The sequence below is a fragment of the Dermacentor albipictus genome, chromosome 2 (assembly GCF_038994185.2).
Source record: "Dermacentor albipictus isolate Rhodes 1998 colony chromosome 2, USDA_Dalb.pri_finalv2, whole genome shotgun sequence".
In the NCBI taxonomy this organism is placed as follows: Eukaryota; Metazoa; Arthropoda; class Arachnida; order Ixodida; family Ixodidae; genus Dermacentor; species Dermacentor albipictus.
In genome coordinates, this window is record NC_091822.1 from 69,769,157 (window position 1) to 69,788,711 (window position 19,555).

Sequence of the window (19,555 nt, forward strand, 5' to 3'; positions counted from 1 at the left end):
GTGGCAATATTATTTTTTTTTTTGGCAATTGCTGATTGGCAAGATTAACGGCTGGCACACCCACGGGGAGCTGGCCGGCCAGCACCCTGCCATGCCAAATGCCCAGCTCGAGCGCATCGCCGCCGCTGGCGATACAAACATCTACTGTTGTTTTTCATACAAAACAGTGGTCAGTCAAATAAGCTCGTAATTTTATCTTTCATGACAAGTGACGGCCACTCTCTAACCTGTAACGCAAACGAGAGCTGCGGTACGAGGCAAGTTCAACATGGAGCCCACGTCTGTCCGCCGCTGCAGTGCATGCGAGACGGCTCGATCACACCGCACCCTTCGCTCTCTGGATGCCGAAAATAGCAGCCTGTTGCCGTTTTTGTCTGAATAGTTATGATATTAATTAAGGCGTTATTAAAACAATGCATTTTGCGGTTGTCGTTGTTGTTTTCAAAGTGACATATGCTGCAGCTTTGCGGCTAAGCTTGGAGGCAGTTCTGATCTCTGAGGCTTGTTCTGCCTGGCCGACCTACCGCTGTGATTGCGCTACGAAAAGTGCAAACGCTGCCTGTTAACCGATACGTTCGCAATAACTTGGTACGGTTTATGCGGATACAAAACATATTATGTTCAATGGCCGTTGAGTCGGGCATTTGACTTTACTACTCTTAAAACGACACTACTGTTTAAGTGGGTACAGTTTAATGAGGTTTTACTGTATAGGCAGACCAAACCAAGGGAGAAGAATAGTCTGTTATATCCAAAATTATGTTGTATGTGTAGTGGATCCGATTCCGCCGCCGCCGCCGCCGCCGTGAGCGTCTGCACAACGAGCGGATGTTTATGTTCGCGGCGCCAGCCTCCTCGGCGTGGAAGTCACGTACAATAAAGTTTCAGTTTCACTGCCGCTCGGCTGCTCGCCGGTTGCTCTCAAAGTTCGTTCTCTTCTCTCTGCGCGCGTCTGTCTATAGCGGACGCATTTCGCGCCCCTATAGTTTGGTGACCCAGATGTAGCAAGCTCACGCAATGGAAGACAAAATGAACACTACAGTAGTCAGCAACGACGCCCCGGCTCTTCAGCCCCAGTCAACAGTGCCAGGCGACATTCCTGCCCCCAGCGCTGCCATGGACGCCATTTCCAATGCTCAGCTGCGGCTGCCGCCGTTTTGGCCGAAGAATCCCGCCGTGTGGTTCACGCAAGTAGAGGCCCTCTTCGATCTGCGGCGCATCACATCGCAACGTGTGATGTACCTGCATGTCGTCTCAGCACTTTCCTCCGAGGTAGCTGATGAGTTCGACGACGTCATGAGAGCCCCACATCCGGCCACGCCCTACGACCATTTCAAGGCCATAGTGCTCACACGCAAAACCGTGTCCGAGAGAAGCCGCTTGCAGCAACTCCTCAACGCGGAAGAACTCGGCGATCGCCGACCGTCGCAGCTATTACATCGGATGCGACAGCTACTCGGCGACCGTACCCAAGACTCTGAGAGTCCACTATTGCGCGAGCTGTTTCTGCAACGCTTGCCTCAGACACTTGTCGTTGTTTTGGCAGCTGCGGATGATATGCCTCTTGACAAACTGGCAGAGCTCGCGGAGCGCATGAACGACTACTCCGGCGCAAGCTCCGCAGTGTCCTCGACCACTGCCACATCAGACCTCGAGGCCCGGCAAACTCGCCTCGAGGAGAAAATTGACAGGCTGATGGACACCATGGCAGCAATGCAGATGGACACGCCTCGTCGCTCTCCACTGGCGAGGGGTGGCTCACGTTCGCGTTCCCGTTCCTGCCCAAGACACGCTTCTGGCGGTTTCTGCTGGTACCACACCAGGTTCGGCGCCAGCGCTGCAAAATGCCGACAGCCTTGTCGCTGGCAGGGAAACATGGAAGCGAGTCACTAATGGCGGCGCGTGACTCAACCGCTACGGGAAGCCGCCTATTCTACATCACAGACAGGATCGCAGGCCATCGCTTTCTTGTGGACACTGGTGCAGAGGTAAGCGTCATTCCTGCCTCTCGCCAGGACCGACACCGTTGTCCGAGGACTGCGCCTTTGCAAGCTGTAAATACATCCACAATCGCTACGTATGGCCAACGCTCCCTCACCATTGACCTGGGCCTGCGTCGCATATTTTGGTGGATTTTCATCACCGCCGACGTGCGCTTCGCCATACTAGGTGCGGACTTTCTTACCCATTTTGGTTTGAACGTGAATCTCCGCTCCCGTCAACTTGTGGACTGTACGACCAGCCTCTCCGTGCAGGGTATCCTCGCACCGCTGTCCGCCTCTACGCAACCAGCTCCGCATTCGCCATCATCAGAATTTGCCTCTATCCTCAGTGAATTTCCTGACCTTACCAAACCTACCAATTTGGAACTTCCAGTGCGGCACACTGTGACGCACCACATCGTCACCACGGGTCCTCCAGCGTCCTGCAAGCCACGACGTCTTGCTGGAGACCGCCTCGCCACAGCTCGCAGAGAATTTGATCACATGCTGCAGTTAGGCATAATCCGCCCATCGTCAAGCAGCTGGTCATCTGCGCTGCACATGGTGCCCAAGCGTGACCCCGGAGATTGGCGCCCTTGTGGAGACTATCGTGCATTGAATGCCCGCACCGCTCCCGACCGGTACCCGCTCCCGCACATTCACGACTTTGCTACCACTCTTGCTGGAACAACCATATTTAGCAAGATTGACCTAGTCAAGGCCATCAGATTCCTGTGGAACCAGCGGACATACCGAAGACTGCCATCACAACACCATTTGGCCTATTCGAGTATGTCCGCATGCCTTTCGGGTTACGTAATGCAGGCCAAACTTTCCAACGCTTCATCAATGAAGTCATACGTGGTCTGCACTTCGTCATCGCCTATCTTGATGATCTGCTGGTGGCAAGTTCTTCACCAGAGCAGCACGCTGACCATCTGCGGTTGCTGTTTTCGCGACTGCAGGAACATGGCTTAACTATCAACACAGCCAAATGTGTCTTTGGTGTTGACAACGTCGAATTTCTTGGACACCTTGTCACACCTGAAGGAATCAAGCCATTGGACAGGAAGGTTCAAGCTCTGCGGGATTTTCCACGTCCAACGTCACTTCGCAAGCTCCGCGAATTTCTCGGGCTTCTGAACTTCCATCGTCGGTTGCTGCCAAATATAGCGCGCATCATTCTACCTCTGACCGACATGCTGAAGGCTCCAAAGGCACCATCTGCGATCTTGGAGTGGACATCCGAAGCAGACGTCGCCTTCCAAGAAGCCAAGAATGCCCTGGCACAAGCCACCCTCCTAGTGCATCCCCTAACTGACGCGCCCATGCGGCTCATCACCGACGCCTCCTCCAGCGCCGTTGGTGCAGTTTTACAACAATTCCAGCAGAATCTGTGGTGCCCACTCGGTTTCTTTTCGCAGAAGATGAAGCCGGCAGAAACTCGATACAGCACTTTCGACCGCGAACTCCTCGCTGTCTACCTTGGCATTCGCCACTTTCGCCACCTTCTCGAAGGTACCGTGTTCCACGTACTGACGGATCATAAGCCACTGACATTCGCTTTCCGTGGAAACCACAGCACACACATGTCCCGGCAAATTCGGCACCTGCATTTTATTTCCGAATTCACTACCGACCTACGGTACATCGAGGGACCTGTTAATGCGGCTGCCGATGCCCTGTCACGCGTCGACGCGCTTTCCACTGCTGCTATGGATTTCGACATCATCGCAGAGGCACAACATTCTGACAACGAGCTGCGTGACCTGCGTGCAGGGTCCACATCTCTCTCGTTTGCTGAGGTGCCACTGCCGTTCTCCTCCGGTACGATCGTCTGCGACATGTCAACAGGCTGTGCCCGTCCATTTGTACCTTCCTGGCACCGTCGTCAAGTTTTTGACAAGCTACACGACTCGAGCCATCCTGGTGTTCGCGCCACTCAGCGCCTCATCACCTCCCGTTATGTGTGGCCCGGCATCAACGCAGATGTCCGCCGCTGGGCTCGAGAATGTCAACGCTGCCAACGTGCAAAAACGACCCGCCACACCAAGTCACCACTTCAACCCTTCCGTGCGCCCGACTCTCGCTTTGACCACGTTCACATCGACATTGTCGGTCCGCTGCCTTCATCGCGCGGTAAATGATACATCCTCACCTGCGTTGACCGCTACACGCGCTGGCCTGAAGCGTTTCCCGTACACGATATTACGGCGCCAACCGTGGCGTCCGTTTTCGTGGCCGGTTGGATATCTCGTTTCGGCTGCCCCAGCGTGGTAACAACCGACCGCGGACGACAGTTTGAAAGTGAGCTCCACATCCGGCCACGCCCTACGACCATTTCAAGGCCATAGTGCTCACACGCAAAACCGTGTCCGAGAGAAGCCGCTTGCAGCAACTCCTCAACGCGGAAGAACTCGGCGATCGCCGACCGTCGCAGCTATTACATCGGATGCGACAGCTACTCGGCGACCGTACCCAAGACTCTGAGAGTCCACTATTGCGCGAGCTGTTTCTGCAACGCTTGCCTCAGACACTTGTCGTTGTTTTGGCAGCTGCGGATGATATGCCTCTTGACAAACTGGCAGAGCTCGCGGAGCGCATGAACGACTACTCCGGCGCAAGCTCCGCAGTGTCCTCGACCACTGCCACATCAGACCTCGAGGCCCGGCAAACTCGCCTCGAGGAGAAAATTGACAGGCTGATGGACACCATGGCAGCAATGCAGATGGACACGCCTCGTCGCTCTCCACTGGCGAGGGGTGGCTCACGTTCGCGTTCCCGTTCCTGCCCAAGACACGCTTCTGGCGGTTTCTGCTGGTACCACACCAGGTTCGGCGCCAGCGCTGCAAAATGCCGACAGCCTTGTCGCTGGCAGGGAAACATGGAAGCGAGTCACTAATGGCGGCGCGTGACTCAACCGCTACGGGAAGCCGCCTATTCTACATCACAGACAGGATCGCAGGCCATCGCTTTCTTGTGGACACTGGTGCAGAGGTAAGCGTCATTCCTGCCTCTCGCCAGGACCGACACCGTTGTCCGAGGACTGCGCCTTTGCAAGCTGTAAATACATCCACAATCGCTACGTATGGCCAACGCTCCCTCACCATTGACCTGGGCCTGCGTCGCATATTTTGGTGGATTTTCATCACCGCCGACGTGCGCTTCGCCATACTAGGTGCGGACTTTCTTACCCATTTTGGTTTGAACGTGAATCTCCGCTCCCGTCAACTTGTGGACTGTACGACCAGCCTCTCCGTGCAGGGTATCCTCGCACCGCTGTCCGCCTCTACGCAACCAGCTCCGCATTCGCCATCATCAGAATTTGCCTCTATCCTCAGTGAATTTCCTGACCTTACCAAACCTACCAATTTGGAACTTCCAGTGCGGCACACTGTGACGCACCACATCGTCACCACGGGTCCTCCAGCGTCCTGCAAGCCACGACGTCTTGCTGGAGACCGCCTCGCCACAGCTCGCAGAGAATTTGATCACATGCTGCAGTTAGGCATAATCCGCCCATCGTCAAGCAGCTGGTCATCTGCGCTGCACATGGTGCCCAAGCGTGACCCCGGAGATTGGCGCCCTTGTGGAGACTATCGTGCATTGAATGCCCGCACCGCTCCCGACCGGTACCCGCTCCCGCACATTCACGACTTTGCTACCACTCTTGCTGGAACAACCATATTTAGCAAGATTGACCTAGTCAAGGCCATCAGATTCCTGTGGAACCAGCGGACATACCGAAGACTGCCATCACAACACCATTTGGCCTATTCGAGTATGTCCGCATGCCTTTCGGGTTACGTAATGCAGGCCAAACTTTCCAACGCTTCATCAATGAAGTCATACGTGGTCTGCACTTCGTCATCGCCTATCTTGATGATCTGCTGGTGGCAAGTTCTTCACCAGAGCAGCACGCTGACCATCTGCGGTTGCTGTTTTCGCGACTGCAGGAACATGGCTTAACTATCAACACAGCCAAATGTGTCTTTGGTGTTGACAACGTCGAATTTCTTGGACACCTTGTCACACCTGAAGGAATCAAGCCATTGGACAGGAAGGTTCAAGCTCTGCGGGATTTTCCACGTCCAACGTCACTTCGCAAGCTCCGCGAATTTCTCGGGCTTCTGAACTTCCATCGTCGGTTGCTGCCAAATATAGCGCGCATCATTCTACCTCTGACCGACATGCTGAAGGCTCCAAAGGCACCATCTGCGATCTTGGAGTGGACATCCGAAGCAGACGTCGCCTTCCAAGAAGCCAAGAATGCCCTGGCACAAGCCACCCTCCTAGTGCATCCCCTAACTGACGCGCCCATGCGGCTCATCACCGACGCCTCCTCCAGCGCCGTTGGTGCAGTTTTACAACAATTCCAGCAGAATCTGTGGTGCCCACTCGGTTTCTTTTCGCAGAAGATGAAGCCGGCAGAAACTCGATACAGCACTTTCGACCGCGAACTCCTCGCTGTCTACCTTGGCATTCGCCACTTTCGCCACCTTCTCGAAGGTACCGTGTTCCACGTACTGACGGATCATAAGCCACTGACATTCGCTTTCCGTGGAAACCACAGCACACACATGTCCCGGCAAATTCGGCACCTGCATTTTATTTCCGAATTCACTACCGACCTACGGTACATCGAGGGACCTGTTAATGCGGCTGCCGATGCCCTGTCACGCGTCGACGCGCTTTCCACTGCTGCTATGGATTTCGACATCATCGCAGAGGCACAACATTCTGACAACGAGCTGCGTGACCTGCGTGCAGGGTCCACATCTCTCTCGTTTGCTGAGGTGCCACTGCCGTTCTCCTCCGGTACGATCGTCTGCGACATGTCAACAGGCTGTGCCCGTCCATTTGTACCTTCCTGGCACCGTCGTCAAGTTTTTGACAAGCTACACGACTCGAGCCATCCTGGTGTTCGCGCCACTCAGCGCCTCATCACCTCCCGTTATGTGTGGCCCGGCATCAACGCAGATGTCCGCCGCTGGGCTCGAGAATGTCAACGCTGCCAACGTGCAAAAACGACCCGCCACACCAAGTCACCACTTCAACCCTTCCGTGCGCCCGACTCTCGCTTTGACCACGTTCACATCGACATTGTCGGTCCGCTGCCTTCATCGCGCGGTAAACGATACATCCTCACCTGCGTTGACCGCTACACGCGCTGGCCTGAAGCGTTTCCCGTACACGATATTACGGCGCCAACCGTGGCGTCCGTTTTCGTGGCCGGTTGGATATCTCGTTTCGGCTGCCCCAGCGTGGTAACAACCGACCGCGGACGACAGTTTGAAAGTGAGCTCTTCGGAGTGTTAACAAGCATCCTCGGTATCCGCCACATCCACACAACTGCATACCATCCGTCAGCAAATGGAATGGTGGAAAGGCTTCACCGCCAGTTGAAAGCCGCCCTCATCGCCCGCGACGCTCGAACTTCATGGGTCGACGACCTGCCGCTAGTTCTACTAGGTATTCGGTCGGCCATAAAAGAGGACCTCGGGTGTACTGCTGCCGAAATGGTCTACGGGACGACACTACGTCTACCCGGCGAATTCTTCGCACCACCTGTAGTCCCCAACCTCTCGCCTCCTGCCTACGTTGAGCAACTTCGGTCGCTCCTTGAGCGCTTGCGACCTACATCACCTCGACAGCGCTCCACTTACGACGTTTTCGTAAGCAAAGACCTAGCTGCCTCAACTCACATTTTCGTGCGCCGCGAAGGCATCCAGCCCGCACTCACTGCACCGTACGACGGCCCGTTCGAAGTGCTACAGCGCGGAGAAAAGACCTTTACTGTTTCTGTGAACGGCCGTGAAAACGTGATTTCAATCGACCGTGTGAAGCCCGCGTACATGGCAAACTTGTGCGTTCCTCGTGCACTCCCCACTCGCTCCCCGCCCGATTCTCTCCCATCCGTACCCTGCCCCGTGAGCAAGCACGTGTCCTGGGCATCAGCGCGACAGCAGCGACCTTTGTATCTACGGGGGGGAGCCCTGTAGTGGATCCGATTCCGCCGCTGCCGCCGCCGCCGCCGCCGCCGTGAGCGTCTGCACAACGAGCGGATGTTTATGTTCGCGGCGCCGGCCTCCTCGGCGTGGAAGTCACGTACAATAAAGTTTCAGTTTCACCGCCGCTCGGCTGCTCGCTGGTCGCTCTCAAAGTTCGTTCTCTTCTCTCTGCGTGCGTCTGTCTATAGCGGACGCATTTCGCGCCCCTATAGTATGCGTATTCATTGTAATGGGTGTGGACTGTACTTCATATGACAAATTTCCTGTGTTGATGACTTCATTATAAAGAAGGTTTTCTCAACCGTGTGAATGTAAACCTGCATGTTGTGTTGCTTAGATAAATCTAGTTCTCTCTCTTGTTTAGCATATCAGGTTAAGGGTGTTCAGATCGGGCACCCTCATTACTTGGTAGGATGTGCAATGTACATGCGTGTGCCAGTCTGCAACTTGTGTGACTTGGATGAACCAAAGAACTTGTCTCTCTTGCTTGGCTTGTCATCTTACTCTGTTGTCGCTGACATGCAGGCCATACGAGAGCTGGTCAAGAGCTCCAAGCACCTCCAAGAAGAGATAGTGGCCAAAGAGAAGGTAATAATAATATATAATATAATATTTGGGGTTTTACGTGCCAAAACCACTTTCTGATTATGAGGCACGCCGTAATGGAGGACTCCGGAAATTTTGACCACCTGGGGTTCTTTAACGTGCGCCTAAATCTAAGCACACGGGTGCTTTCGCATTTCGCCCCCATCGAAATGCGGCCGCCGTGGCCGGGATTCGATCCCGCGACCTCGTGCTCAGCAGCACAACACCATAGCCACTGAGCAACCACGGCGGGTAAAGAGAAGGTGAGCTCCAGGGACCTGGTGGAACACTATGACTTTGGCCGCATGAATCTGTTGTTAATGAAAGAGGGGGAGGGAGACAGCCTCTCTAAAAGCTGCCTATAGTGGCCTGTTGAAATTTTAAGAATACAGAGTGCAGGAAATAGGATGTAGTGAAATTACAGATGAGAAAACATGCAGGCATAAAATGGGATCAGCTGGCACTAGACAGGTGTAATTGGAGATTTGCTGGAAGAGACCTTCATCCTGCAGTGGACACAAATAGGCACATGGCGATTAGTGCAGAAAAGGAAGTCAGCCACTCTTTAGCTGAGTATTGGAACAGCTACCGACAAAAAAAATGTTTCAGAAAGTGCACACACTTAAAGATATCAAGGTTCTTGTGCAGTTTTGGCTACTGCTGAAGCTGACCAAAAGGTTTTGGACCTTTGGTCGTCTTGTTTTTCTGGAAGGTTTGGTCAGAAACATGTTGTAAGGTAAATTATTATTATTATTATTATTATTATTATTATTATTATTATTATTATTATTATTATTATTATTATTATGTTTGATGGTGGTGGCTAAATTACACAGAAATATGTGCCGAGATGTGCATAGGAACAGCGCACTCTCACTGGCTGATGTCTTGCAGAAGCAGGAAACTATTCCAGTACACTACCATGGAATGTTCGTAGGGGCATCCTTTGGCAGAAACGTATTTGTGGGTCATTCCGTGGTGTCTGTGGTGTAGGAGGCTTACAATGAACATGGCATCCAACAGCTGTTGACTAACTTCAGGGCTTTTTAATAGTTGCACTGCATCATTTAGCCATATTACAATTCCCATCTTGCAAAGACAATTACAAAGAAGAATGATCCAATTGCCTGATGTACTGGAAGCAGCAGAGCCAACAAGGGCAGGCATATAAACAGTGCGTTCTTGTATGCTATTGCTGTCTTTCATCATTGCATTCCTTCACCTGATAGTTGTGCCCATAAGTGGCTGATACATAAAACGCATGAGCTATTCCAGTATTGCATCATACTGGAATGGCATCCATGTTAAGCAAGCGAAACAATTGCAGTGCGCACAACGTTTACACGAACAGCATCTTTCAAAACCAGGTTTGTTGTGCCGTTCTCTCCTGCCCAGGGCTCGGCATCAAAGAAGGAGTTTTACAGTCGGAACCACCGCTGGGCCGAGGGTCTCATCTCAGCTGCCAAGGTGGTTGGCCTTGGAGCCAAGTTCCTCGTGTAAGTCTCTGATGTCTGTTTGAGCGTCATGCCTTGTTTGTGGCATTTGGCTTGGTTGTTGGCATTTTAACATCCCCACTGACATCCACCCGAATCGTAGCACAAAGTCGTAAGCTTTCTTTCTGAGGAACCCGTATGGGCTTCCTGTGCGGCTTCATGCTACAATTCGGGTAGGTGTCAGTTCTCCCTTGCACAATAACAGTTTTGTTTTCCATCTGCCATTGTGCTGTTGTTCAGGATACTTCTAATGATTGAGCATTTTGTGTACATGGTCACATTGCTTGAAGCCGGTGTTTCAGAAAAACAGATCTACATCATAATCCTTTTTTTTCTAAAGCTTATGTCCTTTGTCATCAAAGAGAGATATGCATTTGAATTCTTCAAAGATATCATTTCTGACTCTTGCGCGAGAAGGCAGGCTAGGGCAACTGCCATCCGCTACGGTGGCCATGGCATTGAGCTACTCCTGAGTACGAAGTTGCAGGTTCGAGTCCCTGCTATGGTGACCATGTTCCGATGAAGATGGAATACAAAGAGCACCATGTACAGAACCTTGACTGCATGTTAGACATTTGAACATTAAGCCGCAAAAATTATTTCCCAACCCTACAATGGGGCCTCTTATAGCCTTTGCGTTGCCTTGGTGAGTTAGACCCCATGGATCAATCAATCACTTGCACATTTGTTGCCCTCCCATCAGTCTTGACGGCTTGGTCATGGTGCCTCTTGCCCATTGGTTTTCACTATTGTGTGCAGAAACCATGCACTTCACTGTTGAAATTTTCATTTCCATCTGGCACAAAATGGCAAGCTCGTTGCTTAGAGTGTGGCCGTAGTGCTACATTGAGCCGTGGTCATGGAGTGATATCTACATAGTCCCGGTGCGGCGAGTGGAGTGGAACTGGCTGCTCTTCCAGGGTTTCTCATTCTTTATGGTTATATTGCGCTCAGTTTTACAAACACGATATTAAGGAAGGACAGGACGTGGACGGACGCAGTGCTGCATCCGTCCACGTCCTGTCCTTCCTTAATATCGTGTTTGTAAAACTGAGCGCAATATAACCATGAACGTTCACCAACTAGCCCCCTTCATTGCTTTACTAAATCTCATTCTTGAACAAGTTCTAGAATTGAGACTTGAAATTAGCCAGGTATCCTTTCTGGCCGCAGTTATGAGAGGTGGTGTTCCTGTGCCCATACAAGTGTTCAAGACGGCCTCCCTCACAATGAAAACAGCAGCCTCTGCCATTTTACCTCGAGGTCACAGTGTTCGCTTGCTCTGGAGCTTCATCACGTAGTACCTGAGCTTGCCGACTGCTCAATGTGTGAGAATCTTTACATGCAGCCTTCATAGCTATCACACAGTCCTTCATGCAGTCCTTTGCTCTTTCGAAATTCAAATTCGTTGTCTCCAACAGACGAGCTTGCATGGGTACATCGTTGATGGCACTCACAATCTGGTTGCACAACATATTCTTTCAAAATGTTGCAAAATTGCAGTTTGCAGCCAATTTCTTCAGCAACTCAGTGTAATCACTTACAGTCTCCCTCTCTTTCGGTGCCTCAAGAAATACTTGAAACTCACTACCAGTTCCAACACGCGAGGGGGTAGTGCTTGCTTAGTACAGTGAAGGTTTTGATCAGTCCCGTTTGGGCAGGCTTGGCTGTTGCTAGGAGGCTCCATAGCAGGGAGCACGACTGTGGACCGCAGCATGTCAAAAATACAGCTGTCTGCCTGTCACTTGCAATGTCATTTGCGGTGAACTAAGTTTTACACACTCACTGTATTTTGCCCACTCTGATGTGCTCGGGCCGAGTGTGTCCAGCTTCCCGACGAAAGGCATGCTGGCGTTAAGTGTGCTCTGTTGGTCTGGTTCGCTAGTCATCATCGTCGCCACTTGTGATGACTGCACAGCGACATGCTGCACGATGGACTGACAAGAATGCACACAGTTTAACGGGTTTCACGCTAACCAAAGTCGGGTCGTGTTCACTATATTTATTCCCTTAAAACTGTGATGCGCCTTGGATGCCAGAATGACAACTAACCTTTTCACAGTTGGGTAATTGCAAACTTTCTCTTTCACGGATGGGCTAATAGTGTCCAAAGGTCACCTTCCCTCGTCAACTTATGATTCCAGGGACGCAGCAGACCGTGTCGTGTCCAGTGGCGGTGGGAAGTTCGAGGAACTGGTGGTGGCCAGCCAGGAGATCGCGGGTGCAACTGCGCAGCTGGTGGTTGCCTCGCGTGTGAAGGCTGACCGCGGCTCAACTCGGCTATCAGCGCTGGGATTGGCCTCCAAGGGTGTCTCCCAGGCGACGGGGAATGTGGTGGCCACTGCCAAGGCCTGTGCTCACCTTGTTGAAGACTCTGGTGAGACACTGTTTCTACCCACAATGGAAGGCAGCTTGGCTCCCATGGTGTCCTACAACAGAGCAAAACATTTGAGAGCGAGGACATTTGCTGGTACTACAAGTGGAAACTTGAATGCGTACTGGAATTGTCATGTGACGTAAGTGGGCGAATACTGCAGGGAAGCTAGCGTGGCGGGCACCTGCTGCTCTCCACTACATGTGCCGCTTTCCCTTGTTCACGCGGGATCTAGCAGCCTGAAAAATGTATTTCATGATTGCAGTTCGGTTATGTACTGAACGTTAGTCCTGAAAGATCATGATTTCCGGAAACATATTAATTGGCAAAAAAGAAGTGTAACTGCGTTGGGTCACTTTTTTCTGTTCGTGGTAGCAAACATTGCTTCCGGCAAATTTCTACTGTATTCTTTACATGCTGATATTGTTGTGAAACCTTTTAGATTTACTTTGTTATGTCCGAGTATTCATTATATCCATGTTATATCAAGGTTTAAATGTACAGTAGACCCCCTTTATGACGAACTCAAAGGGACCAGGAAAACTTGTTCATCTTATCAGAAGTCCAGCTCATCAGAAGTGCCCCAAAAGATAAGAAGCAAAATGCTAGGTGTGTCCAAATACAGTTGCTGACCAATAATTTGGGCTCCACGTAGACCACCAAAAATGTCTGCATAATCATGAGTCCGAAATACTGGATTCGCCAGAAAATAGGTAACTTTATTCCACATGTGGGCAAAAAAGGTGGGCCATATTTTTGGGTTTGATCGTCACCTCCGGGGAGATTTTCAATTTCGCATGACTAGCGCACAATGCATCGGCTTCTCCGAAGAATGGCATTCTTCGCACAGTGCCAAGCACGCTATTCTATCACAGTGCAGTAATTCTGCCGCCCGTTCACGCATCCGGGCCTAGTCACACGAATATTTCCAAAGTGAAAGTATCTTTGAAAATGATCATCCGAGAATGCAGCTGTCTCACCTCAGTCACGTCCTGGGCTAGTTCGCCGTGCAGCAGTTATGCGTTCCATGCAGAGACGCGAAGTACAGCTGCACATAATCACAGTTTCACCAGTAGTTGGTTCACAATATACACCGCAAGGTGTTTGAACCCGCCACCTACCATCTTCGAAGGAAGAAGCATTCATTGCATCTTGTCATAAAGCTGGTGAGAATGCAGCTGAAGTTTGCCAGCTCATTGCTACACGCATGTACGCTTGTATTTGGCCTAGATAGCCCATGACCGCGATTTTATAGTGATACTTCTTGGGCCGTTCCTTTTTGTGCTTCATCTGTGACTGGAGTGACTCTTCGCCTGTGTTATGAACGGAATCAGCCGGCCATGAATGGTGGATGATGAGCTTGATAAGAGCAAACTGAACTTGCATGGCAAATAGTGCAAATTACAAATGCAACCTTTACAAATTACTGCCTTGGCTTGGCTTGTCCTGCAGTTTGGATGCGGCTTGCGAATATTAGATTGACTAAGTTTCTCTAGTTTAGGTTCTGAGGAGGCACTGTCAACATGGCTGACGACTATGCCGGCAAAGTATTATAAGGAAAATACACTCGAACCTCGTTGTAACGATGTTGAAGGGGGAGCAGACATTACTTCATTACAGTTAAACCTTGATATAACGAACTTCAATATAACAAAGTCTCTACCTTTCATAACCTCTTCTCCATAGAACACCACGTATTTAGAACCTCAGTATAACAAATTGTGTTTGTATGCGATTTCAATATAATAAAATTTCGCTACTGCTGTAAAAGAATGCCGAGAAAATAAATGGAAACAGTTGCGGGTGCAGATGGTCAATTGATTGAATTACAAGTGGCTGCTTGCAAATGCACCTTTCAAATCACGTAACAAGAGCAGCCACCGAAGTGGAGCCATATCATGTTTCATATAAAGTCCAAGTGCACTAAGATCCTATCGCGCCTCGCACACTGTGTGCTTTAGGTGCCAGTGAAAGTGCGCGAGTGTGAGACAAGAAAGATGGTGGCTTCACGAGTGCCACCTTCCTGCGCAAGCAAAGGAAAAGAGGGGGAGGGGAGCGAGCTCGTGGTATCAAGCACGCGAGAGGAGTTGGGGGGTGAGCAAAGTGGGAGAGGAAGTTGGCAAGCGTTGCGATTTCTGGAGCGCTTCTCGGCAGTGGCTGGGCGTGGCTGTAAGTGCGGCTGAGTGCACACGGAGCTACGCACCTTTCTTTAGAGGTAATCTGCCGCGTGTGCAAAGAGTGGTCGTGCCGAGACAGCATGGCACGATGTAAGCTGTCTTACTGCGTATAACTCGAGATTACGCATGCGCATAATCTCGAGTTTCGGTGACATGTTGGAGCGAGAGGCAGATGAAGCATTCACTTCCTGCTGCCAGCACTTTTCCTGATAGCATTGTCCCAGTGTGGGCAACTCCATGATCCGCGGCAGCGGAGTGCTCGCGCAAGCGTGGCTGGCTTTGCTTAATTATGTTGCCGAGAAGATATTGCTGACGTACATGGCACGAAACCATATCGTTCTTCGCCGACTCCCAAATTTATCAAAATGAATTGTTTTCTCATTCAAATTTCCTTTATTCTGCTGCCCCATAATTTGGAAAATTCTATGGCCCCTTTTCGTGTAAAAAACATCTATCGGCGACTGTGCTTGCTTCCATAAAAGGTCGAATTTTAATACAACGAAATTTTGATGTAACGGAGCAAATTTCCAGTTTTACCGATTTCGTAATATTGACTTTTAACTGTATATCCATTACTTCGTCTACGTCCATGATTGTCATTTACTATATATTCATGTCCTATATTCCTGTTACGTATGTTTTCCTGGTGCCAACATTCGCAGTCGATAACACAAAAAATGACCCAATAGAGTTACGCTTATATTTTACCTTTTCATACATTCCCGGAAAACACGATTTTCGGCACCAACGGTCAGTACGTTGCCAAACTGAGATTGTATGGTAAATTTTCCAGCCACTAGATCCCATGTAAACAAGAAAATGCGCGAGACATGCACGATTGAGAATGCTATATAGCTGCCCGCCGCAACAGCTTCGTCGTAATACTCGCCCGTCTGTCTTGCATGAAAACGGCTGCGTGCACTCAGTTTCTCATTTCGGCACCAACAAATTTTCTCCGAGATCGTCACACGCAGCATTCACTGCTATTACTGCCAATCCTATTGCGATGAGCATCGTCACCTATCTGTTTTACAGCGCGTGGTGTGTAGTGCCATTGGTAGCGTACTGCATGCTTTTAGTAGGCGATAATCCAAACCTGTCGCCATTTCTTCTGCAGCTGGCGCGATGTGGGCATCACGTTTCGCTTTGGCAACTTCTGGTGTCGCCCACCTTCTCTATTTCATTTCGGTCTCCTGTCATCGTCTTAAAACACTATGCAATAGGAAAACAACAAAATGTGTTGGGCTGCTGGAGCGACACCAGCTCGACTCAAGCGCGTGGTGTCGTGCCGAAACGATTCGTGCGACGCTTCGCATGACATACATGTTGACAGTAAGTGAGTTTGTCATATTTTTTTAGTTATTCAGATTGCACATTTTCCCGGCTAGTACGTTTTTTCTTGTGTTTTCTTTTTTCCAAAATGTATGAGCAAGGTTCTACTGTACAGTGGAACCCCGTTCATACGTTTTTCATCGGACCGGGGAAAAAAAACGTAACAGCCGGGAAAACGCAACAGTGAGGAAAGCTCCGAAAATGAATGAAAAAATGCAGCTTCAACTATAGACAATTTATTTCCACAGAGTGCGCTTAGGACTTTAAAAAGTCTATAATGGCGGCTTGCCGTTTATTTCGCTCGTTAGAAATCGCCACACGTTTCTCAATAGCCTGGAAGGCTGCATTGCTGTCAGCGTCGCTGTGAGGTGCGACGTACCTGCGGAGGAGGTCCAGAGCCGCGACGGCTTCTCTAAAGCTACGATTTGGCAACTCCCCGGCACCATGCGGCTCGTGCTCCTCGTCGTCACCGCGTCACGGCAATGGCAACGGACGAAGGAATATCCACGGGAAATTTTGCCCTCTTTGGCATAATCATGCTGACGTGCTAACGATTGTTTAGTATTGCTGCGGAGCGCGCGCGTCCGAGCAGCCCGGTTGCGCGCAGCACGGCGTGGGAGAAATGTAAACAAGAGAGGAGAGCTGGCCGCGCGGTAGGCGCAGCAACGCCACCAGCAACGCCAACTTCCGGTTTCACTTTAGCTTCACAAAGAATGGTGTCAGGACCTCTCCTGAGTTTCCTTCCTCCGTGGGTCAACACGTCCAACAACGATGCGGTGACCGTCATCACAGTGATGATAGTGAGAGCATTTTTCACGAATGGCCACTTAGTGGCGGCCATAGAGTTGTAGTGAGAAACTCTATGGTGGCGGCCTCTCGAACTGGCGTGCGGCTTCTTGCAGCCAGTTCCATAGCCAAGCCCGGCCAAGCCCAGCCAAAACTTGTCAAAAGCCAAAATGGCAGTTGGAACGCGCTGTCTAGTTTAGCCCAGGCGGGTGCGGGGTGCTAAGTTGCAACGTACCATGCGGGAATGTTTTCACAGCTACAACGTAACAGCGGGGTTCCTTATACATTGTATCCTATGGAAGCTATGCCGGGACTGGATGAAAACGACGTAGCAGCCGGGAAAACGCAGCAGTGAGGAACGTAACAGCGGGGTTCTACTGTATATGCTCAATCAAGTGCACAATTGTGAAAAGACGACGGCGTTGCGGCCCGCAGAACTGCTACACGGCCATGCATAAGATGAAATTTGAATAAAACAAAAGAATCCAGCATGTGCAACACACAACTTGAGACACCTGACATGACAGCCTTTAGATAGCTGCCTTTTGTTCCATTCTGATGGTCTTTCGCATCCGCTTTTCATATGGCTCATCGAAAAGCACGTGGCACACAACACAGCGCTCCACTGTGTGATCAAGGAGGCAAGTGAACTTCGCCCTGCCGGCTTTGCTCAGCTGGCTTGTGGCCGCCAGTATTGCACCATTGCCAATGCAATCTCAGAGGCCACACTCGGCTGCTAGCCAGTGCAGCGCACGGCAGGGAGAGGGAAAGGTGAATGCACGGCCTGGGCGGGACTCCTAGATTGTGCCAGGGAGATCTCGGAGGTCATGCTCAGCGGCACCTGCCTGCGTGGCATGCAGCGCAGTAGAAGCGAATGCACTGATCCTTTGTACCACTGCATGTAGCAGCGCAGCATGGCGCAGCTCACACAGTGAGGCTTGCACAAGAGAGAAATGTCTGTGTAGATGTGCGATACTCATCATCATCATCATCAGCCTGGTTACACCCACTGCAGGGCAAAGGCCTCTCCCATATTTCTCGAACAACCCCGATTATGTACTAATTGTGGCCATGCCGCCCCTGCAAACTTCTTAATCTCATCCGCCCACCTAACTTTCTGCCGTCCCCTGCTACGCTTCCCTTCCCTTGGAATCCAGTCCGTAACCCTTAATGACCATCGGTTATCTTCCCTCTTCATTACATGTCCTGCCCATGTCCATTTCTTTTTCTTGATTTCAACTAAGATGTCATTAACTCGCGTTTGTTCCCTCACCCAATCTGCTCTTTTCTTATCCCTTAACGTTACACCTATCATTCTTCTTTCCATAGCTCGTTGCGTCATCCTCAATTTAAGTAGAACCCTTCTCGTAAGCCTCCAGGTCTCTTCCCTGTACGTGAGTACTGGTAAGACACAGCTGTTATAAACTTTTCTTTTAAGGGATAATGGCAATCTGCTGTTCATGATCTGAGAATGCCGGCCAAACGCACCCCAGCCCAATCTTATTCTTCTGATTATTTCAGTCTCATGATCCGGATCCGCAGTCACTACCTGCCCTAAGTAGATGTATTCCCTTACCACTTCCAGTGCCTCACTACCTATCGTAAACTGCTGTTCTCTTCCAAGACTGTTAAACATTACTTTAGTTTTCTGCAGATTAATTTTTAGACCCACTCTTCTGCTTTGCCTCTCCAGGTCAGTGAGCATGCATTGCAGTTGGTCCCCTGAGTTACTAAGCAAGGCAATATCATCAGCGAATCGCAAGTTACTAAGGTATTCTCCATTAACTTTTGTCCCCATTTCTTCCCAATCCAGGTCTCTGAATACCTCCTGTAAACACGCTGTGAATAGCATTGGAGAGATCGTATCTCCCTGCCTGACGCCTTTCTTTATTGGGATTTTGTTGCTTTCTTTATGGACGACTATGGTGGCTGTGGAGCCTCTATAGATATCTTTCAGTATTTTTACATACGGCTCGTCTATACCCTGATTCCGTAATGCCTCCATGACTGCTGAGGTTTCGACAGAATCAAATGCTTTCTTGTAATCGATACTGGTGAGCTGCTACTTAGGCGCAGGTACACAGCTACATGTGTGTCGACGATTTATGCGACGCGGGGACGCTGGAGTTTTGAACTGATGTGGCTGAGTGCCAAACCCCGTGGAAAGAGGTGCACCTAGTGCGCAACAGTCGGGTACTTTTTGGATTCGGAGACGAATCTACTTTGATATATTCATTGGCAGGATAATTTCACTGTGCTAAAGCGAGATTATAAATACACGGAACTCTATGGGGATTTCAAGGGGAATTTCATTTACTTCTTTATGTCCATGATTTTGTTATAACCCGTTTTGTTATACAGTAAAAGCTCGTTAATTCAAATTCTGCGAGAATGCTATGAGAATTTGAATTATACAAAATTCGAACTAATGAAAGTCAGAGAAAGAAATCACTCGGTTAAAGGGCCCTTGAAACGGTTCTGACAAATTTTGTAGACGCGTAGGGTACATCTAAAGTTAATCATTCACACCACAATTTGTTTGAAGTGTCTACTATTAGATAGCTACAGACGATTACAAGTTGCCCTCCTTCATAGTCATGCATTTTCTCTACTCGTCTGCTGAGTGATCGGGTCTAAGTGCCGCCTTCACTGGCTCTGCGTCACGATGGCACATCATGTCGTCGACTTCCGGTTCTCTAGGAGCAAGCTTGTGAAGCCTCTCCAAACTCTCCGCCAGCTGTTTGGCAGTCGACCCTAAGCGAGAGCTATCAAAGTAGCATGCGTTGCGAGCATTCTGTCGCTTTGCCGAACGTGT

The 19,555-nt window shown here is 50.3% G+C and overlaps 1 protein-coding gene across 2 annotated transcripts in view; it reads left to right on the forward strand.

Moving 5' to 3' along the window:
- Positions 1-19,555, forward strand: part of LOC135908186 (huntingtin-interacting protein 1-like) — a 131,683-nt gene that overhangs the window by 83,625 nt on the left and 28,503 nt on the right. For both annotated transcript variants that reach the window (XM_065439935.1, XM_065439937.1), the window contains 3 exons: positions 8,519-8,581; positions 9,974-10,074; positions 12,216-12,448. In XM_065439935.1, the coding sequence (XP_065296007.1) occupies positions 8,519-8,581; positions 9,974-10,074; positions 12,216-12,448 (397 nt within the window). The remainder of the gene's footprint in view (positions 1-8,518; positions 8,582-9,973; positions 10,075-12,215; positions 12,449-19,555) is intronic.